The sequence below is a fragment of the Pezoporus occidentalis genome, unplaced genomic scaffold (assembly GCF_034315485.1).
Source record: "Pezoporus occidentalis ecotype Australia unplaced genomic scaffold, CSIRO_AGI_Poc_V1 ctg318, whole genome shotgun sequence".
Classification (NCBI taxonomy): Eukaryota; Metazoa; Chordata; class Aves; order Psittaciformes; family Psittacidae; genus Pezoporus; species Pezoporus occidentalis.
Genome location: NW_026915137.1, coordinates 43,683 through 68,803, shown reverse-complemented (window position 1 = coordinate 68,803; position 25,121 = coordinate 43,683). Strand labels below are relative to the sequence as shown.

Genomic DNA, 25,121 nt, shown 5'->3' with positions numbered 1-25,121 from the left:
CCCTCTCTTTTCTATCCTCTATATGAGGAGTGTGTGTATATGTGTGTTTGCACGCATGTGACCTGTGGGCACTGGAGTGGAGGTCTGTGTCGGAATGTTGTAAACTATTAGATCAGGACACTGTATATTAATTACATAGCATAAGTGCTCACAAACATGAACCTGATATTCTTCTGTTTATAAGCTCACTCCTTAGAAATAACTAAGTATATTAATCTCCATCTGAATATATGTTACTTATATTTCAGCCTGCACCAACAACCATAACAGAGTCTGGAAAAAGCACGCAGTCAACCAAGGTAAATACCTACCTTTCACCTTTGGCAAGTGCTGTACTTTGGACTATGACTAACTTTGTAGAAAGAGGCTAAACTCTTTGCCACTGCTGTGCCACATGAAACTGCCATGTGATTAGTAACATTCTAATGTTCCTGTGTTGACAAGAGCAAGGAGCAAACAGGCGTGGAAATGCAGCAGCTCAGGAGGTGTTCTGTTAACCACCTTTAATCTGTCTTGTGCTTATTTGAGCTAGTGTAGATCATGATTCAAAACATTGAATGATGGTAAGGATAAATTATCTAAGTTTTTTTATTTTATGACAGCCAACAGACTCTCAAAATAAACAGCTGTCTGAAGAGAGGCAAAAGGAACCCAATGGCGTAAGTTGTACAGGTTTTCTCTCTTTTTTTTTTTTTTTTCCAAACTCTTCCCCCCCCCCAAAAAAAAAAAAAGGCTGCAGTGGTATTTCCCTCCCTCCCTTCCTCTTTGTCCCCTTCCTTGCCTTCCTCCCTTTCTCCCTTCCTTCCCTCCTCCTTTCTTTCCTTCCACCTTTTCCTCCCTTCCTTCCCCTGTTCCTCCCTTCCTCCTTTCTTCCCTCCCACTCTCCCTCCCTAAAAAAAAAAACACAAAAACCATGAACAAACAAAACTACACCAAAACCCAAATCCATCCCATAAACATTTTTGTATCTAATAATAGTTTGTCTCTACACAGGCAAAAAGCCAAACTTCCCCTTCTCTGACAACAAATAATGCAGAAAAAGTAACTACAGCTCAAGCTGGCCAGCCTCCAGAAGCAATCTCCATAGAGACAGCAAAGGTATGGCAGAAGTAGCAAATAAAATTTTTACTGTTTATGTTATTATAGGGGTTAAAAATTCATTTCAAGATGGATTCTTATGCTGAATATTGCAAGTGAGACTACACTCCCAAAATTCACAATGTAGAAAAGCTTAAGAGCTGTCTTGTGATTAAAGGTGGCTGTGACAGACCTCCTTGTGCTGCTTTAAAGTCTGGAACGTAGGAACTTCACATTTTACCCATTAAGTAACATAAACACCATCCGGAATATACCACTTCCAGCTAACCCATAACAGCATTAGAGAATAAGCATCGGCTGCAGATTGAGCCACCCAGCCACATGGTATGGGTAGTTTGCACTGGTTCTTTGGTAATCCTGATGTGTGTCCACCTTTTGCTGTCCTCTTCATACATCAGTTTTTCCAGGACTTGCCTGTTAGCCAAGCAAGTGATGTTAATATCCTCACAAGTATAGGTTGGCTACCATGTGTTATGGGTTTGGGGCTCCTCTGCCGTTCAGGCAAGCTTTTTTGCAAGTTCCTTGCAGCTACGTTGTTAGAATCGGTACTTTGCCAGTCTTTTCCCTTGCCCCTTCATGGCAGAAGTGAATAGAAGGGACTGTCTGGTCAGTCAAGCTTTGTTTATGTGAGCATTGCCATCATAGAGCTCGTTCATCTAGGGGCTTCCAGGCATCTATGTAGTAGCAGTGTTGGCTCTATATGTAGTAGGTCAGCAGGTTGCAGGTTTGCAGTGAGGTAGCCCATAAACCATGACTACAAGGAAGAGAAAGGTTGGGGAAAAACTCGGGGTGCAGTCATTTTCAGAGGGGCAAGTGGAGAAAAATCTGAAGTAAAAGTGTGTGGTTGAGTCAGGATCTAGATCTTTTGGTTTTCTGGTCTGCACATGTCTGGGTGATAAAGCAAATGTAATATGAAGGACTCCTGCAGTTCTGTTGTAACCCACTTTTTTGCAGTAAATGAGAAAGTCTTAATTTTGTGTTGGTGTTGTGCCTGCACCTAACTCACTGAAGCAGTTCTCACCCTTCCTGTTTGAACAGTATTTGCTGCTAGTGTTTATGGTATATTGAGAACTACGAGGTATAAGTGAAAGCTTTCAGAAGAGACTTGAAAGGAGCCTCGTAGTCTTTCTGCAGTGGAGATTTCTTTTACTGGTGAAGTAGAACAGGGGAGTAAAGTACTTAAAATGGCATGCTTCCTTTATCACAGCAGAACCACTCTGGAAATGGAGAATGACTCTGTAGCATTGCAGGTAGATGGTAGCTTGCTTTGCCCCGGTATCTGGACCCTGGGCAGGTTCATTAGCCTGTTGCTGAGTCCAAAAAAATACATGCAGCCTCAGAGTTGTATGTTTTAGACTGGGCTCAGTATCACACAGTGTGCAGCTACTCAACTTCCAGACCACTCAGTTAGTAGGTAGAACCAGCTTCGTATTCGAAATGTAGATGAAGAGGGCAAATAGATACGTATGCCTGTGTAGAAGATCTCTGGTTTACTTTGTTTTGTCTCTTGAATTTTTAACATAGGGCCGTATAATGTAGCTCTTTTTTTTTTTTTTTCTTAATTCTCTAGCCCAAGTCTGAGAAAATGTCCACAGAGGCTTCTGCAGCTGGTGCAAGCGTAGTTCCTGTGGCTGATAAGTCAAGCAGCGAGGTTGGTAAAGAAGTCCCCGATAAATGCGTTCAAGTAAAAATGACTTGGAGGGTGTTTCTCTCTCTGAAACACTTCTATTTCAGGAAAAAAATATCGGTAACTGCTGAAGTACTGCTATGTAATAGTTACGTATGGTGGTGAAGGACTATCTGAAAGAATAGGTAATAAACTAGTGGCATGTCATTTATGCTTTGTCAAATAGGGCTTGTTTAGAATCAATTTTACCACAACTAGCATAAACTTAATTACTCTTTAGTTTCAGTTATGTTTGTATATCCCTGCATCTGAGCTGGTTCGTGAATACAAATGAGTCTGTTACTGACACTAGGGAAGAAGTGGAAGAACATTTCCCACTGAAAAATTTGGCAAGTGCAGGAAGCTTTTAGTCTTGTTTCCAGGAGTTTTCTGCAGATTCACCAAATGATTCAGATTTTTTTTTTGTACAGCATGGTAACTTCTAGAATGGTTTGATTTTTTATTTTTTTTTTCTCCTTAGGCTGGAATGGATGAGTCAGCGCTAGATAGCCTAATAGATACCCTGGGTGGACCTGAAGAAGTTGTGCCTACTAGTCCTGTTTACACTGGTCCAGAAGTTACGGTATTTTGCATTTTTAATTTTTATTTTTTAGAGGATTAATCTCTGAAATATGTCTATAGTTGCTCACTACTACATTGATACAGTATTTGTTGCTTAGATCTCCTAAGGGGTGAAACAGAGTTTGCACAGTTGCATTTTAGTGCTTTTTTCAGTAAAACAGAAATGATACAGTTATGAATGTATCTCAGTAGAAAACAGGGTCAGTAAAGACAGTTGTTGCTTTTTTAACTGACTTCCAGGCATGGTCTCCAGTGAATCTACAAAAGGCAATGATGGAGACATAAGAGAGCATTAAGCAATCTAGGAGATTTCATTTCTACTTGAGAAAGAGTAATACCTCAAGAATTCGGGGAAGGAAGCATACTTTTCTGAGTTAGTTTGGGAAAGTAACATAAGAAGAATGAATACAGCCCTATAGGGCAGAGGGGCCCAAGACTGTTGGTTGATCTTCAAGGATCACCTGCTGCAAGCTCAGGAGTGTTGCATCCCAACCAGAAGGAAGTGCAGCAGGAGGGCCAGGATACCTCCTTGGGTGGATGAGGAGCCTCTGAGGAAAATTCAATTGAAAAAAGAGGCTTATAGTAAGTGGAAGCAAGGACAGGTGGCATGGGAAGAGTACAGGGATGTTGTCCGAGAAGCTAGGGACCAGGTTAGGAAAGCTAAGGCCCAGTTAGAATTAAACTTAGCTAGAGGTATTAAAGATAACAGGAAGGGATTCTACAGGTACATAGCAAATAAAAAACAGACTAGGGAGAATGTAGGCCCCCTCAGGAAGCTCTCGGGAGAACTGGCTACACGGGATTTGGAGAAGGCTGAGGTTCTGAATGACTTCTTTGCCTCAGTCTACACTGGCAAAGGCTCTGACCAAACCACCCAAGTCTTGGAAGGCAGATGGATGCAGGGACTGTGAGACTGAAGACCTTGCGCCCACTGTAGGAGAGGAACTGGTTCGAGACCATCTTAAAAATCTGAACGTGCGCAAGTCCGTGGGTCCTGATGAGATCCATCTGCGGGTCCTGAAGGAGCTGGTGAATGAACTTGCGAAGCCGATGGCCATCAGATTTGAGAAATCATGGCAGTCAGGTGAAGTTCCCGATGACTGGAAAAAGGGAAATATAACCCCCATTGTCAAGAAGGGGAAAATGGATGACCGGGAGAATTACAGACCAGTCAGTCTCACCTCTGTGCCTGGCAAAATCTTGGAACAGATTCTCCTGGAAGGCATGCTAAGGCACATGAAAATCAACAAGGTGCTTGTTGGCAGCCTGCATGGCTTCACTAAAGGCAAATCCTGCCTGACCAATTTGGTGGCCTTCTATGATGGGGCTGTGGAACTGATGGACAGGGGTAGAGCAGTTGATGTCATCTACCTGGACTTGTGTAAAGCATTCGACACTGTCCCACACGACATCCTTGTCTCTAAACTGGAGAGACATCAATTTGATGGATGGACCGCTCGGTGGATAAAGAAATGGCTGGATGGCCGCATGCAAAGAGTTGTGGTCAATGGCTCAATGTCCGGCTGGAGACCAATAACGAGTGGCATCCCTCAGGGATCGGTGTTGGGACCGGTCTTGTTCAACATCTTTGTCGCTGACATGGACAGTGGGATTGAGTGCGCCCTCAGCAAGTTTGCTGATGACACCAAGCTGTGTGGTTCGGTTGATACGCTGGAGGGAAGGAATGCCATCCAGAGGAACCTCGACACGCTTGTGAGGTGGGCTGATGCCAACCTCATGAGGTTTAACCATGCCAAGTACAAGGTCCTACACCTGGGTGGGAGCAATCCCAGGCACAGCTACAGGTTGGGCAGAGAAGAGATTGAGAGCAGCCCTGAGCTGAAGGACTTGGGGGTGTTGGTTGATGAGAAAATGAACATGAGCCAGCTTCAGTGTGCGCTCACAGCCCAGAAAGCCAACCGTATCCTGGGCTGCATCAAAAGAAGCGTGACCAGCAGGTTGAAGGAGGTGATCCTGCCCCTCTACTCTGCTCTTGTGGGACCTCACCTGGAGTATTGTGTGCAGTTCTGGTGTCCTCAACATAAAAAGGACATGGAACTGTTGGAACAAGTCCAGAGGAGGCCACGAGGATGATCAGGGGACTGGAGCACCTCCCGCATGAAGACAGGCTGAGGAAGTTGGGTCTGTTCAGCCTGGAGAAGAGAAGTCTGCGTGGAGACCTCATAGCAGCCTTCCAGTATCTGAAGGGGGCCTATAGGGATGCTGGAGAGGGACTCTTCATTAGAGACTGTAGTGACAGGACAAGGGGTAACGGGTTAAAACTTAAACAGGGGAAGTTTAGATTGGATATAAGAAGGAAATTCTTTCCTGTTGGGGTGGTGAGGCACTGGAATGGGTTGCCCAGGGAGGTTGTGAATGCTCCATCTCTGGCAGTGTTCAAGCCCAGGTTGGACGAGGCCTTGGGTGATATGATTTAGCGTAAGGTGTCCCTGCCCACGGCAGGAGGGTTGGAACTAGATGATCTTAAGGTCCTTTTCAACCCTAACGATTCTATGATTTTATGATTAAGATTAAAAGCAGTACTCAGCTGTGATGAAAATTTTAGAATTTATCAATATTTAGAATTCACTTTAGGTACAGCAATACATTCTATGGCGGGAGACACTGAAATGTCCTATATTAATACAGAAGAAATCTGGAGAGGGAAAGTTTTGCTAGGTGGTGTGCACTGTTGCAGCTAGTTGAGATGCCACATGCATGACACTAGGTCTGAAAGACACTGTAGTGACAGTCCAGGATTGTCCCTGTGATCTAGCCAACTCTTTTGTTTTCTTTACAGAATTATCACTGTAGATAGCTCTACATTAAAATTTATTTCAATAAACAAGAGTACAAAGACACTAAGATGTGCATTCTTTTCATAGGAAGATATATCTTCAAGATACCTGGAAGAACTGGGTAAACGAGAAGGTAGTCTCCCTCCAGAGTATGTTAAATTGTTGAAGGTTAGTGAGTTTAAAAAAAAAAAAGCATATTCTTCATGTGTGTTTTCTCTTATATTGTAAGTTTTTGCTTACCATTTACTACAAAATTAATTCTCATTCTAGAGCAAAGGGGGTGGCAAAGATGGATTCCCACCAAAAGCAGATGAACGAGAGGAAGTAAGTTACCTTTAAAAAAAAAAAAATTTGGAAGGTGAAAATAACCCAACTATCATTTGCTCCTAAGAAAATTTAAGTGTTGCCTGTCTTCCAAAAATCCCAGCAAGTGGGAGACGTCTGTGGGGTGCCAGATAATGTAGATGCTGCTAAAACTTGTCACAGAAATTAGACTTTGACACAGATGATTTTAATAAAGAAGTAAGAATTTTCAGAACACTGACTGAAGCTGAAACAAATCAGATAAGTGGGCGTAGAGATACTAGCGATAATAATAACAAAAGGAAGAAATAGTAGCCGTGCATATGTCTTTAGCAAAGACAATTTGTATTTCTGTACTTCACAAGAGAATTCTGTAAGCCAGCTTCATTTTACTGTTTTATAAGTTTAACATAAAAAAATAAAGCTTATCTGAAAAATGAATCTATCATTGAGGGGAAATACAATTTTTCTGCAATGCCATTGTGTTGTTATGAGGTCATTGTGTGAGTAAGCATGGAGTGCACTCAGATTTTAAACCAAGTTTGACACTATTGATATTTGAAATTTAATAATCATAACCTAGTTTGCAATTTCTCGCTCAGAAACCAATGACAGATGATGAGCTTGCAGAGGCCTTGTCATCAGACTTCACCTGTAGTACTGCTTCTGCTGAAGAAAAGACAAGTCTGACAGAGGTATTGATATTTTTGTTGCAATTGGTTGCCTTTACTGCAATGGAACATTGCCATTGGTATCTTAGTAGTTCACTTTAAAATTATCTTGCCAGTTTTCTCCTTTTTTTTTTTGATTTTTTTTTTAAATTTGCTTGTAATGTTGTATCTCTCATAGAAACCAAGTAAGGAAGGAGAAATTGTACAAGCACAAGCAGTAAGTTCAGTAAACACCTCAGTTCCTCCTAAGGAGAAGAAAACAAAATCAAAAGAGGTATATATAATAATACATTGAGTAGTTGACTTCTAACTAAAAATTACAAGCACGTGTTGTGTTTTATGTTTGCCTGATCTTGTAAAGATGTAAAGGGGCCTAAAAAAAAATTTGAAGAGGGGCTTTTGACAAGGCCCTGCAGCGACAGGACAAGGGGAACAGCTTTAGCCTGACAGTGGGGAGCTTGAGATGAGATCTTGGGAAGAAGTTTTTCCCTGTGAGGGTGGTGAGGCCCTGGCACAGGTTGCCCAGAGAAGCTGTGGCTGCCCCATCCCTGGCAGTGTTCAAGGCCAGGTTGGATGGGGCTTGGAGCAATCTGGTCTAGTGGAAGGTGTCCCTGCCCATGGTAGGGTGTTGGAACTGGATGAGCTTTAAGGTCCCTTCCAACCCAAACCATTCTGTGATCCTATGATCATCCTGATTTTCAGCTGTAAATCCTGTTTATCATAGGAGTTATAGGAATAATAGGAATTGTCATTGCTCAGATTCTGCTGTACCTCAGTGGGTCAGATTACTTTCTTTCTGCATTATTCTGCAGAATAACAGTGGTTTTTCTGGCTATGAGCAAGAGTAGAAAAATGTATGTGTTTTCTTAGCTGTGTGAGGTGTATTTAAAACTTGTATCTGATGTACTTTTCTCATGTTTCAAAAACCTTTCTTGTTTCCTCTGTAGAGAGCAATATGATCTTATACATTCTGGGTTTACCACGTCAAAGCATTTCACAATTGTATTATATGATATTGTGCTCCCTCCCCTCTCCCACCCCCCCTATTTTTTTCCTTTTCCCCTCTCCTTAAGAGGAGATACATATTGATTAGACTGTGTTAATCTTCCCACATGATTTGCAATGTCCTCCAATGTGGTGTTAAGGAAATCAGGTAAAGCCAAACAGAAATGACCAGTCTGGTGCTGGCTGTTTGTTTCATATGCAGCATAAAAGACCTATGAGGTAAAACCTTTGTCAATTTAAATTAGTAATTGAATGATTTATGAATTTTCTTAAATGCAGAAAATTAAAGGTGTTGTAATGGAAGTTCTTGGTACTCTTGGTGGACCTGAACCTGAAGATCATACCCCTGTTGTAGAGGTGGCAGTGGTATAGTCTTACTCACTTTTACAGCAGTTTTCAGACTCTCCCATGGAATCACATGACCTCTTTGTTAGATATTGTACAAATGTGTAAAATAGACTTTCATATCAGAGGCCTAAGGAATATCTGACTCTTACATGATTAAGAAAATTAAGAAGTGAAGAAATCCTGAGTGGATACAAGTAAAAAAAAAAATTACAGTAAGATGGTTTGGAAAATTATAAGTATTTCATTTGACTCTACAAGCTTACATACATACACCTCGCACTGTGTTAGTTATAGCTCTGTTGTTTTTTTTTTCTCAAGCACTGGGTACAATTTATAGCAAGCTTTTGTTTTGCATATGTTTATAATTTCATTTTTAATTGACTTTTCAGGTGTTTAGTGCCTGTGCTCCTTTATCCATCAGACCCCATTATTTTCTGATTTGGGTTTTGCCTTTCACTATGACTTCTAAGAATTTTGTTTTTAACAGTTAGATTTTAACAGTAGCCCTGTGTGTGCATGTTAAACTTTGACTTTTTAGTCAAAGTTTAGTCATAGTTTAGTTTTGCAAACTCTGCCTATAACTCTGCCACTAACAGTTATTTTCCCTTGTATTCACTTACAGCTCAGAACAAGCAAATGACAGGGAAATAGCAGAGAATAATTTGTTGCTGAGAAAAAATGTCGGAGCTAAACTTTTACCAAAAGGAGCATGTAGTAGTGCAGGTAGTGCAGTAGCCTGGGCCTTCAGATTACATAGTGGATGCATTAATTCTGGAAGGATATCCAGAAAATTAAAGGCTGAATTTCAGTAGCAGTGATGGAAAAAGATACAGAATTATGGCTTCTGTAATCAAAGTGATGAAATCCAAGGAAACCTGAGGGTTTTGTACACACAGAAATTCTCGATGTGCCACAAAGCTATAGCTCTGAGTATTTTTTTAAATTTAAAATAGTACAGCTGTGTTCACATATGGCGCTGATTCTTAAACCAAGATGATTTTACCGTATAAATTTGATAGGAATAAATTTAGGAATTTTAATATCTTACTGTATGGAATAATTTTATCTGATACCAATTCTTCAAACAATAGGCTGATGAATCTTGAAATTGAGTCTGTTTTGGAGTTTTTATTGTAATTTCTGTGATTTTTTTTTTTTTTTTTTTTAAGGCTAAAGCTAAGGAGAAAAAGGAAGAAAAGGCTGGAGAACTTGATGATACGGTACCTCCAGAGTACAGGTTAACACTTAAGTTGGTAAGTTTTTTGTATCTTCATTGCTGTGTAAATAGGGCACATGTCTGACATTTTTGTCTCGGAGAGGGAAAGAGTATAGGAAAATGAAGCAAAACTAGTGTTTAATCAGCAGCTTTTTCCTGCTGGTGATTTCTGTATCTCTAGTTTCCTTCCCTTTGTGGGCATGAGTGGGTTTTTCAGGTGTATGAACAAAGATCTTATCTTCCCGAATCACATACTTTTTCTCCAAGAGTGGTGTTACTTGTTTCTGATACTAAAACTCAATATGGTAAAATCCATCCCTTTACGGAAGTGCTGGTAGGTATCACTTTGTAATGTAACCTTGAAACAGTGTTGTAAAATGGTATGAAAATTAAACTAATTTTTTTAGAATGTCACTTCCAGGTGATGGAGTTTTTTTCTCAAGGTGAAAAAAACCAACCATAGAACTGAGATGTGTTTTCCATAAAGTTCAGATTTGGAAGGTTTTGCAACAGTTTAACTGATGTTACCAAGGTTGCTATATAAAATGGTCTTGCTAGAGCTGGATGTTAACATCCTGTTGTGAAAGGAGCAGTTTTACCCCTCTTTTTAGAGATTTCAAGACTACGTGACTACAGATGTGGGATTTAACTCTCTATTTGTTAAGTGCAAAAGTTTATCTTTTGCACTCAAAGCCTTTTTTACTACTAGATGAATTCTTGATAGTTTACTAGGGAATTAATTTCTGCTGCATGTTGATCCAGACAGGAATGAACTCTTTCTGGTCTCTTGGCCTGTTTGTGTTGTGCTGACATCATATTTGCTTGTTTTATCCATTTACCTGGCTATGTAAGAATTTGCCCTGTTTAGAGGATTTCCTGTAACTATGTTACTGATTTCATCTTGTGTTTATCATAGTAACATAGAATCATACAATGGTTTGGGTTGGAAAGATCATCTAGTTCCAACCTCCCTGCCATGGGCAGGGTCAGCTCACACTAGTCCGGGTCACCCAAGGCTCTGTCCAGCCTGACCTTGAACACTGACAGGGGTGGGGCATTTATCATTTCTCTGGGCAACCCATTCCAGTGCCTCACCACCCTCACAGTAAAGAATTTCTTCCTTTTACCTAATATGAACTTCCCTGTTCAAGTTTAAAACCATCACCCCTTGTGCTATTGCTGCAGTCCTTGATGAAGAGTCCCTCTCCAGCATCCTTGTAGGCCCCCTTCAAATACTGGAAGGCTGCTCTGAAGTCTCCAAGTCTTCTTCAGGCTGAACATCCCCAACTTTATCAGCCTGTCTTCATACAGGAGGTGCTGCAGCCACCTTACCACCCTCGTGGCCCTCTTCTGGACTTGCTTCGGCAGCTCCGTGTCCCTCTTATGTTGAGAACAGCAGAACTCCATGCAGTACTTCAAGTGGGGTCTCACAAGAGCAGAGCAGAGTGTCAGGATCACCGCCTTCATCCTGCTGGTCACATTCCTTTTGATACATTTTGATGCGTTCTTTTGATCATTTACTTTATGTTACTTTGCTGGAGCATGGAATTTCTTAAAACAATGGAAAAATGTCAATTATACTTACTTTACTTCTAGGATAAAGATGGAAAACCAGTACTGCCAAAGCCTGAGGAAAAACCTAAGGTTAGAAAACTGACAATGTTGAGAGAGTGTGAATAGATACCCTGTTTTCTCCTTCTCTGTTGTTATTTCTCTCTGCCATCATGTAAGTCTCTTGGTCTGCTTGTGTGTTTACTGCCTTCCACAAAACCTGCTGATCTGAAGTGTCAAGTGAAGGTTGGATTTCTTGCAATTTGCTGGCTGCGAATGAAGAGCTAACAGTAAGAAAAAAGTTTAGAGATAACTGACACAGGAGAGAATTACAGAAATGACTGCTGACGCAAACAAAAGCTGTGTGGGGTGTTAGTTTAAGGTATTCTGTAGAAGTCTGTTGGAATTGTTGAAGGACAGAGAGAGGCAAGGCAGGAAAATCTTTTGTTTTCTTGACAGTTCCCTTTCATTAGTCATCACATATAAAGGAACATGACTGGAAAGAGGGAAAAAGCCACTGTGAATATTTTCCTAATCATGAAGAACAACTTGTACTTTGCAAAAAGTATCCATTGTGGCCTAGGATGTGTAAGATAGAATGAAAAGATTGGAACTTACAGAGGTTTTTTTTAAATTTAAAATGCACAGGAAGAAAGCAAAGATTGGGAAAAGCAAAGGAACTGTGCACTGAAGAAACGGGGCTTCACTTTGCAAATACTGTGAGTTGATGAGAGCTGCCAAATTGGATAAGTACAGTAAACCCCTGTTCTTCTGAAATGAGTCAGGATCAATCTGAGCAAGAGTGACACCATGCCTTTTAGCAGGAATGTGAACTCGTTTATCTTATTCAAGCTTGAAATACCGAGGAGTGCAAAGGCAGTGGTGTAAAGACTTTTCATTTCTAGAAATTCGTGTGTTGGGTCTTAGACATGGAATCGTCTGTAGTGGGTGTTGCGATAGAGCTGCGCAGAAGGAACACCTGCCAATCATGTCATAGGAAAAAAAGGGAGAACAGTTCTGAGGGAGCCAGGCACTGATGTTTAGGAGACAAGCATTCCTGTTTCATAGGGAGCACAAAAGAGAAGGACACAAAAAGCAGAAAAGCTCCAGAAGAGGAACTTGCCATGAGTTAAAGGAGGTTGGTTCATGGCTTAACTGAAGTCCAGTACAAAACCAAAGCAGAAGATGAACTCAGAATCATGAAGTCTTATGCCAGAAGAATTAAGTGGTTGGTAGGAGAATAAATACTTCTGTGCTCTTTCATCTTTATCAGTCAGAGACACAAATATAATTCAGTAGTGGTTCTGTAAGTTGTTCTGTTAAATATCTGTTTTTCTAGCTAAGAGGTTCCTTTTTCCTTTCAGTAGCCCTGTAAACAGTATTGAACATCATGTTCTTTACATTGTACTGACTTTTGATAACAAAGCAACTGACTCATTCTGAAAAGCTGTTTTCTTTCTTTATGCACCACAAAACTCACGTTGTTTTGTTGCACATAAATGTGAAAGATTATTTTGGTGTTGACTACAAAAGTTTTCCTGCTTTCTAAGTACTTGAAGTAAAATTCTTGGAAAGTTAAATTAAAACCAGGCAGTGAGTCACCTCTACCACATGGGATTGTTTTTTTTTGCAGCCTTTGAGTGAATCTGATCTTGTTGATGAATTTTCAAAAGGCTTTGTGTGCTCTGCCCAGCCTGCAGTACAGTCCAAACCATCAAATCCCAGCAGCATGTCCAGAGTATGTCTCTCTAGTTCAGTGAAGATGCTGACAGTGATAGTTTTGCTAAGAGTGGATGATGTTACTATTCTTTCATTAAAAATACTTTCTTCTGTTTTTGGTCCCGTCCCCCAACCCCCAGTTGCATGGAGGATTGGCAGTTAGGCCTTAACTGAGGGGTTTTTGCCTTTAAATTTAGACTTTTCTTTCTTGATCTGTACTGTATTAAAAAGAAAGGGGGGGGGGGAGGGCACTTAACAGCCACCTTTTGGGTTTCTGAGCATAATCAGTAAAATGTAGTGTAATTGTTCTGTTTCAGACGCCTTCAGATTCTGTGGCTGCAAAAATTACTGAGGATGAAGCAGTCCCTTGTGCCACAGCTTGCACTCTGCAGTCTTCAGCTGCAACAGCTGTGTCTTCAGTGAGTAGTCTTAGTTGGAAATTCAGCGCTTCATTTATGCAATGGTATACCATGTTTTCGAGGTGCTTGTTTCAGTATTTTATATTAATCCTCCTTAGAGGTAAGCCACAAAGGCAGCGTGCTTTCAAACAGACAAACAAAAAATAAAGTCAAACGCAAACTGAATGGGGAAGATCAGAGACCTTCTTAACAGAAGAAGTCGAACTGACAGTTCTTGTGGTCTACTCTAGCACTTACTGCTGTAAAAGGGATGTTGCTTGTGAACATAATGGATACTTGCAGGAAAAGACAGTTTCTACAAAAAAATAACAATTGTCCTCCTGAATAATTTGAAGGAAAATGACATTAAAGGCTGACATTCTTGCACTTGTTTGCAGAATATATATGATTTTATTAAAACCCAAAACAAACAACCTCCCTGTGGAACATTTTAGCTGTGATTAAGTCTTTCGAAGGCAGATGCCTGTTTACAGAGGAACCTCTGACAAAGTTTCCTTATGCCTTGAACCCAGGAGATTCCAAGTATGTGAAAGCAATTAAGGAAAAAAGCATTACTGTTTTTTGGTTTACTTAGCAGTTTTTACCTTAAGGAATGTGTGGCTTGTATGTGAACAGGTTTATTCAGCTGCAGCTGAACTGCAAAGTAAGAATTGTTTTTTACTGTATCAATACCCCAGCAGGTTGGCCAAGTGGCAGATGAAGCACTGGAAGCCTTATCCAGTACCCTAGGAAAGATGGAGCCTGATCCAGATCAAAAGAAGCCTGCTGTGGACAAAATTAAGGTGGAGAAAGAATCAGAGCTCAAAAAATAGACTGTTGATGTAATTACCTTCAGTGTTACTGTATTTCCTCAGGCTAGAAATAATTTAGAGGTAATACTTTTAACTTTTTTCTTTTTTTAAAAAAAAACAAAATGTACCTATGAAACCAGTTGTGTTCTGCTTAGGAAGTACTAGTAGGCTTTCAGCAGAGGGAGTATATTTTCTTATAATTTTGCCTATTACAATACAACAGTTCCCTCAGTTTCTGAAAACTGCATTTGTTTAGTGTCTTACTGCTGAACCAAAGCAGAATTAACAGGTACATCAGAGGTAGCAATCTTCTTTCAAAAGGCACCAAATTCATGATGAGTTGTTTAAATTACAAGTGATACATAAACCTGTTTTTTGCCACTTATCTTGTTATTTTAACAGGGAGCCTTAAGCAACACACTCAAGTATGTGTGTTCTTCGTGAATGCTGTTCATAGTCCCAGTCTGAATACCCCCATTTGCCACCCCAGACCATGGCCCAGGTGGTATTGACTGGAGCCAAAACTAGGAAGGACAGCATTTTGAGTGGGCTGGAACTCCATCAAATAGAAGTTCCCAAAGTTGGCTTTACTACCTTTTTCTAGTTGCCATCTTCTAACATAACATAAGAGGATAGTGCTTTTTGAAGTTGGCTACAGATTTCTCTGTCCAGCCTTCCTTTGCACACAGCCCAGACAGCTGTTGAGAGGATTTCAGAAGAAGTCAAGAGTTAAGACTCGGGTATAAATCTATTTTAGATTGGTCTGTGATTGTCTGTTTACTTAACTCTGTTGATCTTAATTGAAATAGGTAGAGGTACTTCTGATATATATAGGAGGAAACAGGCAGAGAATTAAAGGCTTTCTCAAGAGAATAGGCTTTCTTCTCATTTTCAAGAGGTTTTTATCTGATAGTTGGATTAGAAAGACTAATTTGACTCAGGAGACCAAAGACCTCAAAAGCTTGCTCATCTGCATTTCTGTTGGAATGTAGTTGTTTGGTTTTATTTATATTATTTTGATTTTGCCTTCACAGGAGAAAACCAACCAGGAGCAACACAAAAAACTGGGTGAAGATGAAGAAACAATTCCTCCAGAGTACAGATTAACAGAAGCAAAAGTAGTTTATTTAATGTGCTATCTTACTCTTACTTTCCTTCCGTTCCTAAGAATACATAGATGAAACTGAAACTCCATTTCATTTTTATATGTTGGTGTTTAGTTCAGCCATTTTTTTAGCATATAAAAATTTCTGTTTGTAGTTTCTGAATATCTGGCATCTATCATTAGATGCCTGAATAGGCACAGAAGTAGTTTGGATATAAGTACCTACACAGGAATAATTAAGGCTGAGATTATTTCCCTGAAATCTTTCATTAGCTTTCTGTATTCTAGTACTTAGTAAATTGCGTTTGCTCAAAGCTGTTAAAAAATGCTTCAAGGTGGTATGCTTGCAGACATCACCACATGACTCATTTGACATAAATGGGTAGTTTAGGTGTAGCCAAGATTTGCACAACATCTGCCACAGCTGCCATTGTGAAAAGATAATGGCCTTTCTGAAATCTGTGTGCAGGATTATTGTTACCAATGTTGATAGAGGCTGGTATTTTATTTTACTTGTGCTATTTCTGTGGAAATTGAAACATTAAGTAGGGAAGCTCAGAATCCCACACTGAATCACTTTCCAGCACTCAGATATTTTGAAGTTACAGAGCCTGGATTTATTAAATGACACTTTGAGTAACAGCAACAGATGGAAGAGGTTGCTTAGTTAGGTCGTTTTCTTGTGTAATACTCTTCTGTTTGCTGAGTGCTCTCAGAGTACTTGTATTGAAAGTCATTTAAAGATTGCTTGGTATAATACAAGGGGATTTTTATTTTGTAGGATAAAGAAGGAAAACCACTCTTACCAAAACCAGAAGAAAAGTCCCAGGTAAAAAAGTGAATATTCAGTGTTTCATTCATTAATTACTTACCCAAATGTCAGTAAGGTTTCCCAGTTCTCAGTTAAAAAATGGAGATAGACTATGTTACCTGCTCACTTTTTAGTAGATGAAAATGCTTACAAGCCTCTTCTTTTTGTTCTTAATGTTAGCCTATGAGTGAAAATGATCTTTTAGAGGGTTTGTCAGAAGGATTTTCCTATTCTCCATCTCCATCTGCACCACTACCTACACAAACTGTAATAAAGGTGAGTATATTTGATTTCTGAAAATTTGTTTATTTTCAGATTATTTCAACTGATATTTTCAGTTGATATCAATTGATATTTTCAGTTGATATCAATTGATATGTTATGTTTTCCTCAAAGTTCATGTAAACTTTCTCTAATCAAATTCGGTAACTAAAATTTAAAATATTTTTGCAACAAATTAATAGGAGAGCAGTATTTTAATAATGAGGGAAAAAAATAGGTAAGTTAGTTGTCATCTTTTAACAGCTGCTTGCATAAGTAATGCTTTGCAGTTGAGAATTTTAAAAGTCTTGCTTGGGAATATAGATGGGCTTGGTGAAGTCTTAGCTCCTCTGAAGGTATATTAAACCTGTCTCTGACTTAAGCTATGACAAGGTTTAACCCAGTAGTTGGGATGGAAGATTGAACATGAGCAAACTGAGATGCAAAACAGTTGTGCAGTGCTTCACAGAAAGACGTTTCAATCTGAAATAAGTAGAGCTTTGAAAAAAAAAATAAAGTCCTAGAAATAAAGAGGGCAGGTATTGCATTTTGGAGGCATGGAATTTGATGTATGTTTTTATTTTAAACCTCTCTGTTAGTAATGATGCTGTGTCTTGTTTCAGAAAACCAAGAAGGTCAAAAATTCTGCAGGTTCTTCCGACATTGTCTCTGCTGCTACAGTTTCTTTAGTGCGCTCAGCAGCTCCCCTAGCTTCTACCTCTGTAAGCAACCTTTTCTGTAAATCCTATTCTGAAATTCAGAATTGACTAATTAAGAGAGATGGAAGCATGATCTGACTAGTTTTATTGATACAGACTATTGCACAGTTAAACAATTTGTTGCTAGTAATGGCAAGCGGGAGGAAAGGAAATGTTCCCCCTGGGAGGGGAGGGGGAGGGAAAGTATGAATTTCTGGACAAAGTTACAGAGCACATCGTAGGATGTCTGCATTTCCTTTCTATGTGTCAGTGCAGGTAGTTACCTATGCGCAAGTGGTTTCATTTTGAGGCTTGGGCCCTTAGCAGAACACCATTTTTTTCCTGGTTAGGTAAGGAACATTATGAGAACATTTAAAATAATAATAGTGTAGCCGTCACCAATCACCATAGCAGCAAAGTCATTTGTTAAGCTTCTAAAAGGAGGAGTTCAAGATTAAAGAAGGGACAGGCAGCACCAGCACCTTCTTTTAATACCAGAACTTCCCTTCCTTGCTTTTAGTTGTCATGTTGCCTGGATCATTTTTTAACCCATTTTGATCTGTGCAGTTGTGCACTAACTAGTGTTTCCAGCCTAATTTGAGAGGGGACTATAAAGCTCCTCCTGCTTGGGTTATTATTGGTTTTAAGGGCTTTTTTTTTCCAAACCATTTTTTGAATAGAGCTGGTGTGAATTAGCAAAAGAGGGTATATATTGTGAAGATAAAAATGTTAATGGGTTTTAATTCAGATTGACATTTCTTTAACAGCTAATCTGCAGTGATAATGATGTTTGCAAAATCAGTGGCATTTGCCAAAACCCAGTCTTTTCATAGAACTGTTCTCATTAAATCGTTTAGGCCTATGTGTAATGAAAGTCATTAAAATAAATTCTATAACCCCTTCTTGAAATTATGTTTTCTGTATGTCTAAATATTCTGTAATTGTTTTCCCCAGTATTGCTCTACACTGTAATTACAAAAGGAGAGCTGATTGGTCATTGTTCACTGAAGTTGACAGTTCATTAGTCAGTACTTGTATTAGCTTGGTGAATTGAATTATTTTTACAGCAGATTTGCATTCATGAATATGTTTATACTTTGTTAGGGAGGGAAAGAGATGGATGAAGCCTTGGATCTCCTGTCTGATTCCCTGGGGCAGAGGGAACCTGTCCCTGATGAGAACAAACTGGTTGTGGACAAAGTAAAGGTAACAGAAGACATTCTGAAACTTGTGCAATCTGGTGGGTAAACTAAACAACTGAAAAAAAACCCTAACAAAAGAAAAAAAAACAAACAAACAAAATCTGAGATACCTTACTTGTTGGATGTTTTGGGTTTTTTTAATATATATTTTTTAATACTGCAGTATGTTTTACACACTTATAGGAGCATATGGTATGTCATTTTAGATACAGAAGTAAGATTCCTAGTAAAAAAACAACATACTTTTATATTGTCCTAAATGGAGGCATGTCAGCCACTCTTGAGCCAACTGGATTACTTGTGTGTTTTGTGACAAATGTTGAATTAGATAAATATACGTTAGCCACTTAGGGGTGAGTGTTGAAATATTACAGGAAATTTGCAATAATTTGGTTTCAGTGCCTTTTATTGTTATTCTAATTATTTTCCAGGTGTCTTCTATGGTGTCTGTTCAAAAAAATTAATTTTGTAGCCTTCTTTTTGTCAAACTTGGACTTGTATAACCCCATAAAAAACAAGTTCATCAACAGACGTCTTCATTTAATCAGTCCCATTTTTTAACTTGCTTGTTTCTGCTTGCTTTGTCTTCATTCAGTCTTTCTTCATATACTTGTATAAAGATCTTGCCTGTAGTAAGAAAATCAGGCACATTTCTGCATAATAGTAAATTGTAAACTGAAATAATTAAGAAAAAGGATGCTATTGGGGAAAAAAAAAACAAACCCACCGTAAGATGCTCATTGATAAATTCAGTCTGGAATCTAGAAGGAGATTAATCTCAGACAGGTTCCTGTGCAGAGGTTATTGGCTGCCTTGGGAATAGGCAGTAGGCAGCCTGGGCAGCATTGTCCCTTGCTATAGCAGAGGAGTGAATGCTTGATGTGGTGTATCTCAGCAGCTGCTGTGTTTCAGTGGAGCTGTAGGAGCCTAGCTTTATTCATGTGTTGTTCCTTATAAAAGGCATGGAAAATGCCTATGTTCAAAAAATAAAAAAAAATAATTAAAATGTCTTCATTAACAAATACAAAAGTACTCTTCAACAGTGTGCTTAAAAACCTACTTGTATGCAAACCAGGTGTTTTGTTTGGTACATTTCTGGTATGTTTGTCAGAAAGCTGTGCAGCTTAAATTGAAAAATAAATGTAGTGAAAGGAATGCTTCCCTCCTTGATGGAGTCTCCAGAGCTTGTGCTGCTCTGGCTTTGAGTTGTGTTGGATTTGAAACTGAGCCTGGCTTTGAAGTCTGATGAGAAGCGTAGGCCACTCTTGATCAGTTTGGGTGTGAGGCTGATACATAGCCTGGGTTCTGCTGAAGGTACTGGGATGCATTCACAGGTAAGACATTGCAGGAACATTGGCTTTGTTTTAAAGATACAGTGCATGGATGAGATTTGACAGAGAAGTGTGGAATGACTTCTTTTAGCCATATTGTTGAAAAGCAAAACTGAAAACTGACATGACTTCTTTGTTTATTTTGGCATGCTGCTGTTTACATATGTCTAACTTACTAAATGGGTACACTTACTGAGAGCTAGTAATTTTAAAACTTTCAGGCATGAAACACACTTCATAGTGAAATAAATATATATGTTTTTTTCTGATAGTTTAAAAATTTTAAATTTAAAAAAGGTTCTGTCCCAAGTTTATTTGCGTACTCTTGACTACTGTTTGCTAATATTTCTAACATAAGTATTCAGTTGTTAAAAACTTAAATGTTTTCAGGAAAAGGCTAAATCTGAACACAGAGACAAACTTGGAGAAAGAGATGATACCATCCCACCTGATTATCAGGAACTTCTGGAGTCAGGTGAGCAGGTAAGGAAAAGTTAGTTTTGTTAACTTTGTTAGTTTGGACTTGCAACACCATAAATCTGTGTGTATGAGCCAGTCTGTCCTTGTTGGTTTTATAAGAACAGGAAAGCTGAGGAAGTGGGTACTATATTTTCGTATTTGTGTTAAACATGTAAATATCCTACAGATAGAGTAGCTCTGTATATCCTTGCATGCATTTAATTCAAAAAACAAGAAAAAGTAGGTTTTGATCAGTAGGTTTTGGATCAGAAAATTGCTTTTCCAGTAGACTACATAGAAAGATGATATTGTAAATGTAACAGACTATGAAAAGATACCATGAACTGTCTTTGAGTACATAGCACAAGAAACAAAGAAATTAACTTTCTTCATGATCTGTAAACCCCCAATGTCATATATATAAGTATACGTGTATCTTAAACCTGATCTGAGCAGTTCAAAGTGAGGATATAATCTTTTTCTTCCCAAGGGTAAACCAGTAAATCCAACAGCAAAGGGCAGTGTGAAACACAGAGAACCAGAGGTAACACTTATGGTATCTTTGCTTTGTTGCATGCTGTGTACTCTGACCTGTTTTCCAAAGTAGTGTCATTGTAGGCTCAAGGCATGATTCACTGCAGGTTCTCATAAATGCTATTGAATGGAGTAAGTAATAGTAACTTTGTGAATAGTAAAATTTCTGTGAAGATTAACAATAATTATAGTTTTTATATGCAACTAATGATGTGAATGTTCAGGTACAGTATTGAAAGAAACTGTGTCTTGTAAACCTCAAATAGACATCTCTGTCCTAGCGTATGTGTAGAGCCCAGGTATAATTTGGTTTTGGGGGGGTTTTTTTGTTTTGTTTTGTTTTGTTTTGTTTTAAGAGAAGTATAATTAAAGCAGACGTAAATCCCTGAAACATTAAGTTGACTGTGGGAAGTATTGCATATTGTGTGACTTCAGAATTTAAATTATTGCAGAAGCGAGTGGATGACTCTGCAGCTATCGATGCCCTATCAGGTGACTTTGACACTAGTGCAAGGGCTCCTGACACACCACAGCACTCAAAGGTAGGACATTTTCTCTAGTAACTTGGAAAATAAACAGTTTTTCACTACTCTATGGAAGTTTCACTTTCTGCAGTAGCTCAGTTTAGGTTTTGAGCTAGCCTCTTTGGAAGATGCTGCCCAAAGTGGTTGTCTTACTACTGTGATAGAAGTTTCATGCATCTTGCTGTGAACTAAATGTTTGGAAAAAGGAAGATTTTCTGATACGTAGAGTCTCCCCCTGACCAGGCCATGTGTGCCTGAGCCCAGAACCACCCCTGTGTGCGGGGCTGCATCCCCAGAGCATGAGAAGCAGGTCGAGGGAGTGGACTCTCCCCTTCTGCTGTGCTCTGGGGAGAACCCCCTGCAGTCCTGTGTCCAGCTCTGGGGCAACAATGCAAGAGGGATGTGGAGCTGTTGGAGCGAGTCTGGAGTTGGCCAGAGAGATGCTGCGAGGGGTGGAGCAGCTCTGCGCTGGAGACAGGCTGAGAGAGCTGGGCTGGTTCAGCCTGGAGAAGAGAAGGCTCCTTAAGGGGAGACCTTAGAGCAGCTCCTGTGGCTAAAGGGGCTACAGGAAACCTGGAGGGGGGGGTCTGTAGGGACAGGACAAGGGGGAATAGCTTTAACCTGACAGAGGGGAGATTGAGATGAAATCTTGGGCAGAAGTTCTTCCCTGTGGGGAGGCCCTGGCACAGGTTGCCCAGAGAAGCTGTGGCTGCCCCATCCCTGCCAGTGTTCAAGGCCAGGTTGGATGGGGCTTGGAGCAACCATGTCTAGTGGAAGGTGTCCCTGACTGTGGCACAGGTTTGGAACTGGATGAGCTTTAAGATCGCTTCCAACCCAACCCAGTCTGTGGTTCTGTGATGTGATGTGTTTTGTCCTATGCCCTAATCTCTCACCTGCAGACAGAGGGAATGATCCACATGGTTTTAAATGATGAATACTTTTTGAACTTAGCTAAGTAAAGCACCTGCTGTTGTCTCTCATGCTACTGACTTCTGCCAGCCTATCCCTGCCTGCTTCCTGCAAGGAGAAATGAAAAAAAAAGCTTGAGGTTACAAGATCTTTGATCTTTCGCCAAACCAGTATATTAGCAGTTAAAAATTAAATCCCTTGTATAGACACAGGTATGGAAGCATAACCAGTTTCCAGGTGAACTTTTACATTACTTTGTTTAAGCATATACTATAAGGCACCCAGTTACCAAGAGTGAATTACAAGTTTGTCCATACTTAAAATGTTGATTATTATTATCTGTGCTTTTATGATGTGTTTGTTCCTCTCCCGGGGGTCAAAAAGCAGCAGTTTGCAAACTGAAGTTAACATCAGATGTAATTCCTGGGAGGAAATATCTGTGTTTCCAAATAGCTATTCTGGCCTCTGCAGTACTTCCCCAGGTGCTTACCTTGACAACAAATCCTCAGATGGCTTAAGGCAAACTGTTGGTGTTTAAAGAGCTGTTTTGTTTGGTTATAAACTTCTGAATCTGCTAAATCTGCTGTTGCAACATTATTGCTTTGTAGTAAATACAAAATATGCCCATATACCAGGTTTTTTATCTCAGTATGCTTTCTGGTGCCCTCATCTCCCCAGTATTAAATGAAGCTCCAGATTCCACCTTGCCATGGACTAGTGGCAGTAATTACTTGCATGCATCCTGTGTTGGGCTCTCTCCTACGCTAACAGCTGCATTTAAAAAAATGTGTTATGGCAGGTGTTGAAGTAGGAGCCATCAATTCTCTATTCTATTTGTAACTGTAATTATTTTTTTTCTTTGGAGTGTAGGACAGAAGTGGAAAGGAAACCACTAAGCCAACCCCGAAGGCTAAGGGAAAACCCAAAGACCCTAAAACGGTAGAAAGATATGTATTATAATATGGAAAATCATGGTTAGCATACACTATAAATGTGAAACCCGGGCAACTGGATTTTGGATTCGTATTACATGGCTGTTACTCTGGGGAGAATTTTACATGGATAGGTTGAACTTAATCTATTTTTGTAAGCGTATACATAGGGGAAAAGCACCTTTCTGTTACATGGAAAATGTTCAATAAAAGGGGGCTAAAATATATTTCTTTCAGAGAAAGTATGGTATTCTCCAGGGGTCTCAGTGCATGCTCCACAAGCTCTTCATTCCCATATTTGCTGATACTAAAGTCACACTTCATGTGCCTGCAGTTGCCTTAGATCCACATCTCTTCTCTTTTAAATAGCAGCAGTCTAAAATCGATTAGGGTATACACCTTCAACTACATGTCTGTTCTTACATTATTATTATTTGTTGTGAAAAAAAAAATAAAGCCCTACCTTTATTTATAAAGAAATGTGCATAATGAATCTGGTGGGAAAAGGAAGGCAGTTGATTCTATATATACTTAAGAAAAAAAAAAAAGGTTAGCTTGGCCTTTGTCATCCAGAAATACAGAAAATGGATTTTTCTCATCACATTCTCTCACAGGATACATGCAGGTAGGTGCCTGAATCAGATGGTAATATGTGCTTGGGAAATCTTGCGTTTCACATTTCAAGTAATGTCATTTTTCAGTATTATGAAATTGGTATACATGCCTTTGTGTAACAACAGAAATGCTTTTCAATTTTTTATGTTGAATGGGGGGGGGGAGTGTCTTTAACTCCCTTTCAGAAGGATGTATTTTTTAATATTCTGAGTTGTGACTGGATCACTAGCATGGGTAAAAGGATGTTCAGAAGTAGAATACGAAGAGGACATATCTGAAAGATAAAAGTGTTCATGGAAAAAATAAAATATATAGACACAACAGAAGTTACAAATGCAGTTACTAAACTTTTTGCATTTTAAGTGCAGATCATACTCATGTCTGAACTGTGTCTTCTGAAAAGTATCTGTCACTTTTATTTCAGAAACGTAGTTTGCAGTTTCTTACTGTTATGCTTCTCTTGCTCTTCAGGCAAAGGGACAGCCCTCCAGCAGCAAATCTGAGAAGCAGAAAACAAGCTAAACATTAACATTAAAGCTAACGTTAACGTTATTGGGTAAGATTTCTTCCTCTCTCTTCTCTTTATCACAAAGACAACTTCATGCGAGTGTTACTGAAGCCAAGTTTTGCTCGCAGCCTTTTACTAAACCTAGACATGGTTAGAGGCACTGTTAGACACACACTTGCAATGACTTTGAAGCTCAGTGTTCCTGGGCAGAAAAAGCCTTACTTTTTATTCACACCCTATGTCTGTACTTGTACATAGGTGCATTCCTTTAGGTTTCTGCAGTTGAGGATTCCAAGGCATGACATTGTGCTTCCACTGTAAGGCCTTTTTAGACTACTGAAGAACAAGCACATCTCAGCTGCTTGTTTTTATCTTTAGGACAGTGACTCTTGACAGTACTTCTGCACCCGGTTAATTTCAGAACAGCAGGCAGAGCAGGTGTAAAAATCCCCACAGATAAACTGGCAGGTAGAGCAGGTTTCAGTGCTCTGCTCTCAGCTTTCCTGGCACAAGTACAACCTCCTTCTATGCACATGTTCCACCTGATGCCACATACTTATTTGTACTTGTCTTGATCACACCTGTAACGTAAGAGAGAGTAATTGGAGTCTTTCATCATCACTGTTAGTTCATGGGGGCATTCACTTAACTACACCTCAATGTTTGATACATGTGCTTCAGGCTGGGGGGTTTCCTGGGGCATGGAGGGGAGAGGCTGAAGCACATCCTGGGCCGGATCCATGTACCACATGCCAGCCAAGAGTGTCCCAGCTCTAGCATCCTGAGGAACCTGAGGGGAGCTGCTTTTCTTGGGCTGCAGAGGTGGTCCTGGCTCCCCTGGGAGGAGAATTGACTATATGTGTGTCCTGGGTTCCGCAGTAGCAGTCATGTTTCTGCTACTGCGGAACCCAGGACAATGTGGCAAAATCCTATGTGGAGATTTGGCAACCAACCTCAAATGAGCAAGACAAAGATGCATCATTACTGCTGTCTGCAGCAGGCAGCTGTCCTCACTGCAGTATCACTTTCAAACAATACCAAATGCCTTGTGATATTAAGTCTTCC

General features: G+C 39.7%; 1 protein-coding gene and 1 long non-coding RNA gene across 14 annotated transcripts in view; one reads left to right on the top strand and one right to left on the bottom strand.

The window, feature by feature from the left end:
* Window positions 1-24,085, top strand: part of CAST (calpastatin) — a 60,909-nt gene extending 36,824 nt beyond the window's left edge. For 3 of the 13 annotated variants that reach the window (XM_062628492.1, XM_062628482.1, XM_062628494.1), the window contains 25 exons: window positions 249-299; window positions 603-659; window positions 994-1,098; window positions 2,669-2,749; window positions 3,246-3,347; window positions 6,232-6,312; window positions 6,415-6,468; window positions 7,050-7,142; window positions 7,297-7,392; window positions 8,403-8,489; window positions 9,641-9,724; window positions 11,284-11,331; window positions 12,872-12,976; window positions 13,275-13,376; window positions 14,054-14,158; window positions 15,202-15,285; window positions 16,054-16,101; window positions 16,264-16,359; window positions 16,968-17,066; window positions 18,147-18,248; window positions 19,966-20,058; window positions 20,525-20,578; window positions 21,021-21,110; window positions 22,867-22,940; window positions 24,020-24,085. In XM_062628492.1, coding sequence (XP_062484476.1) covers window positions 249-299; window positions 603-659; window positions 994-1,098; window positions 2,669-2,749; window positions 3,246-3,347; window positions 6,232-6,312; window positions 6,415-6,468; window positions 7,050-7,142; window positions 7,297-7,392; window positions 8,403-8,489; window positions 9,641-9,724; window positions 11,284-11,331; window positions 12,872-12,976; window positions 13,275-13,376; window positions 14,054-14,158; window positions 15,202-15,285; window positions 16,054-16,101; window positions 16,264-16,359; window positions 16,968-17,066; window positions 18,147-18,248; window positions 19,966-20,058; window positions 20,525-20,578; window positions 21,021-21,110; window positions 22,867-22,940; window positions 24,020-24,077 — 2,049 coding nt within the window. In that variant the 3' untranslated portion in view covers window positions 24,078-24,085. The remainder of the gene's footprint in view (window positions 1-248; window positions 300-602; window positions 660-993; window positions 1,099-2,668; window positions 2,750-3,245; window positions 3,348-6,231; window positions 6,313-6,414; window positions 6,469-7,049; window positions 7,143-7,296; window positions 7,393-8,402; window positions 8,490-9,640; window positions 9,725-11,283; window positions 11,332-12,871; window positions 12,977-13,274; window positions 13,377-14,053; window positions 14,159-15,201; window positions 15,286-16,053; window positions 16,102-16,263; window positions 16,360-16,967; window positions 17,067-18,146; window positions 18,249-19,965; window positions 20,059-20,524; window positions 20,579-21,020; window positions 21,111-22,866; window positions 22,941-24,019) is intronic. The other 10 variants (XM_062628493.1, XM_062628488.1, XM_062628495.1 and 7 more) reach the window with 8 other exon arrangements.
* LOC134168616 (uncharacterized) lies at window positions 18,633-22,111 on the bottom strand. The gene is made up of 2 exons (XR_009966611.1): window positions 22,031-22,111; window positions 18,633-18,871 (listed from the first exon to the last, which is right to left on the bottom strand). It is a non-coding gene; the product is annotated as an uncharacterized LOC134168616 (long non-coding RNA).
* Window positions 24,086-25,121: the final 1,036 nt, after the last annotated feature.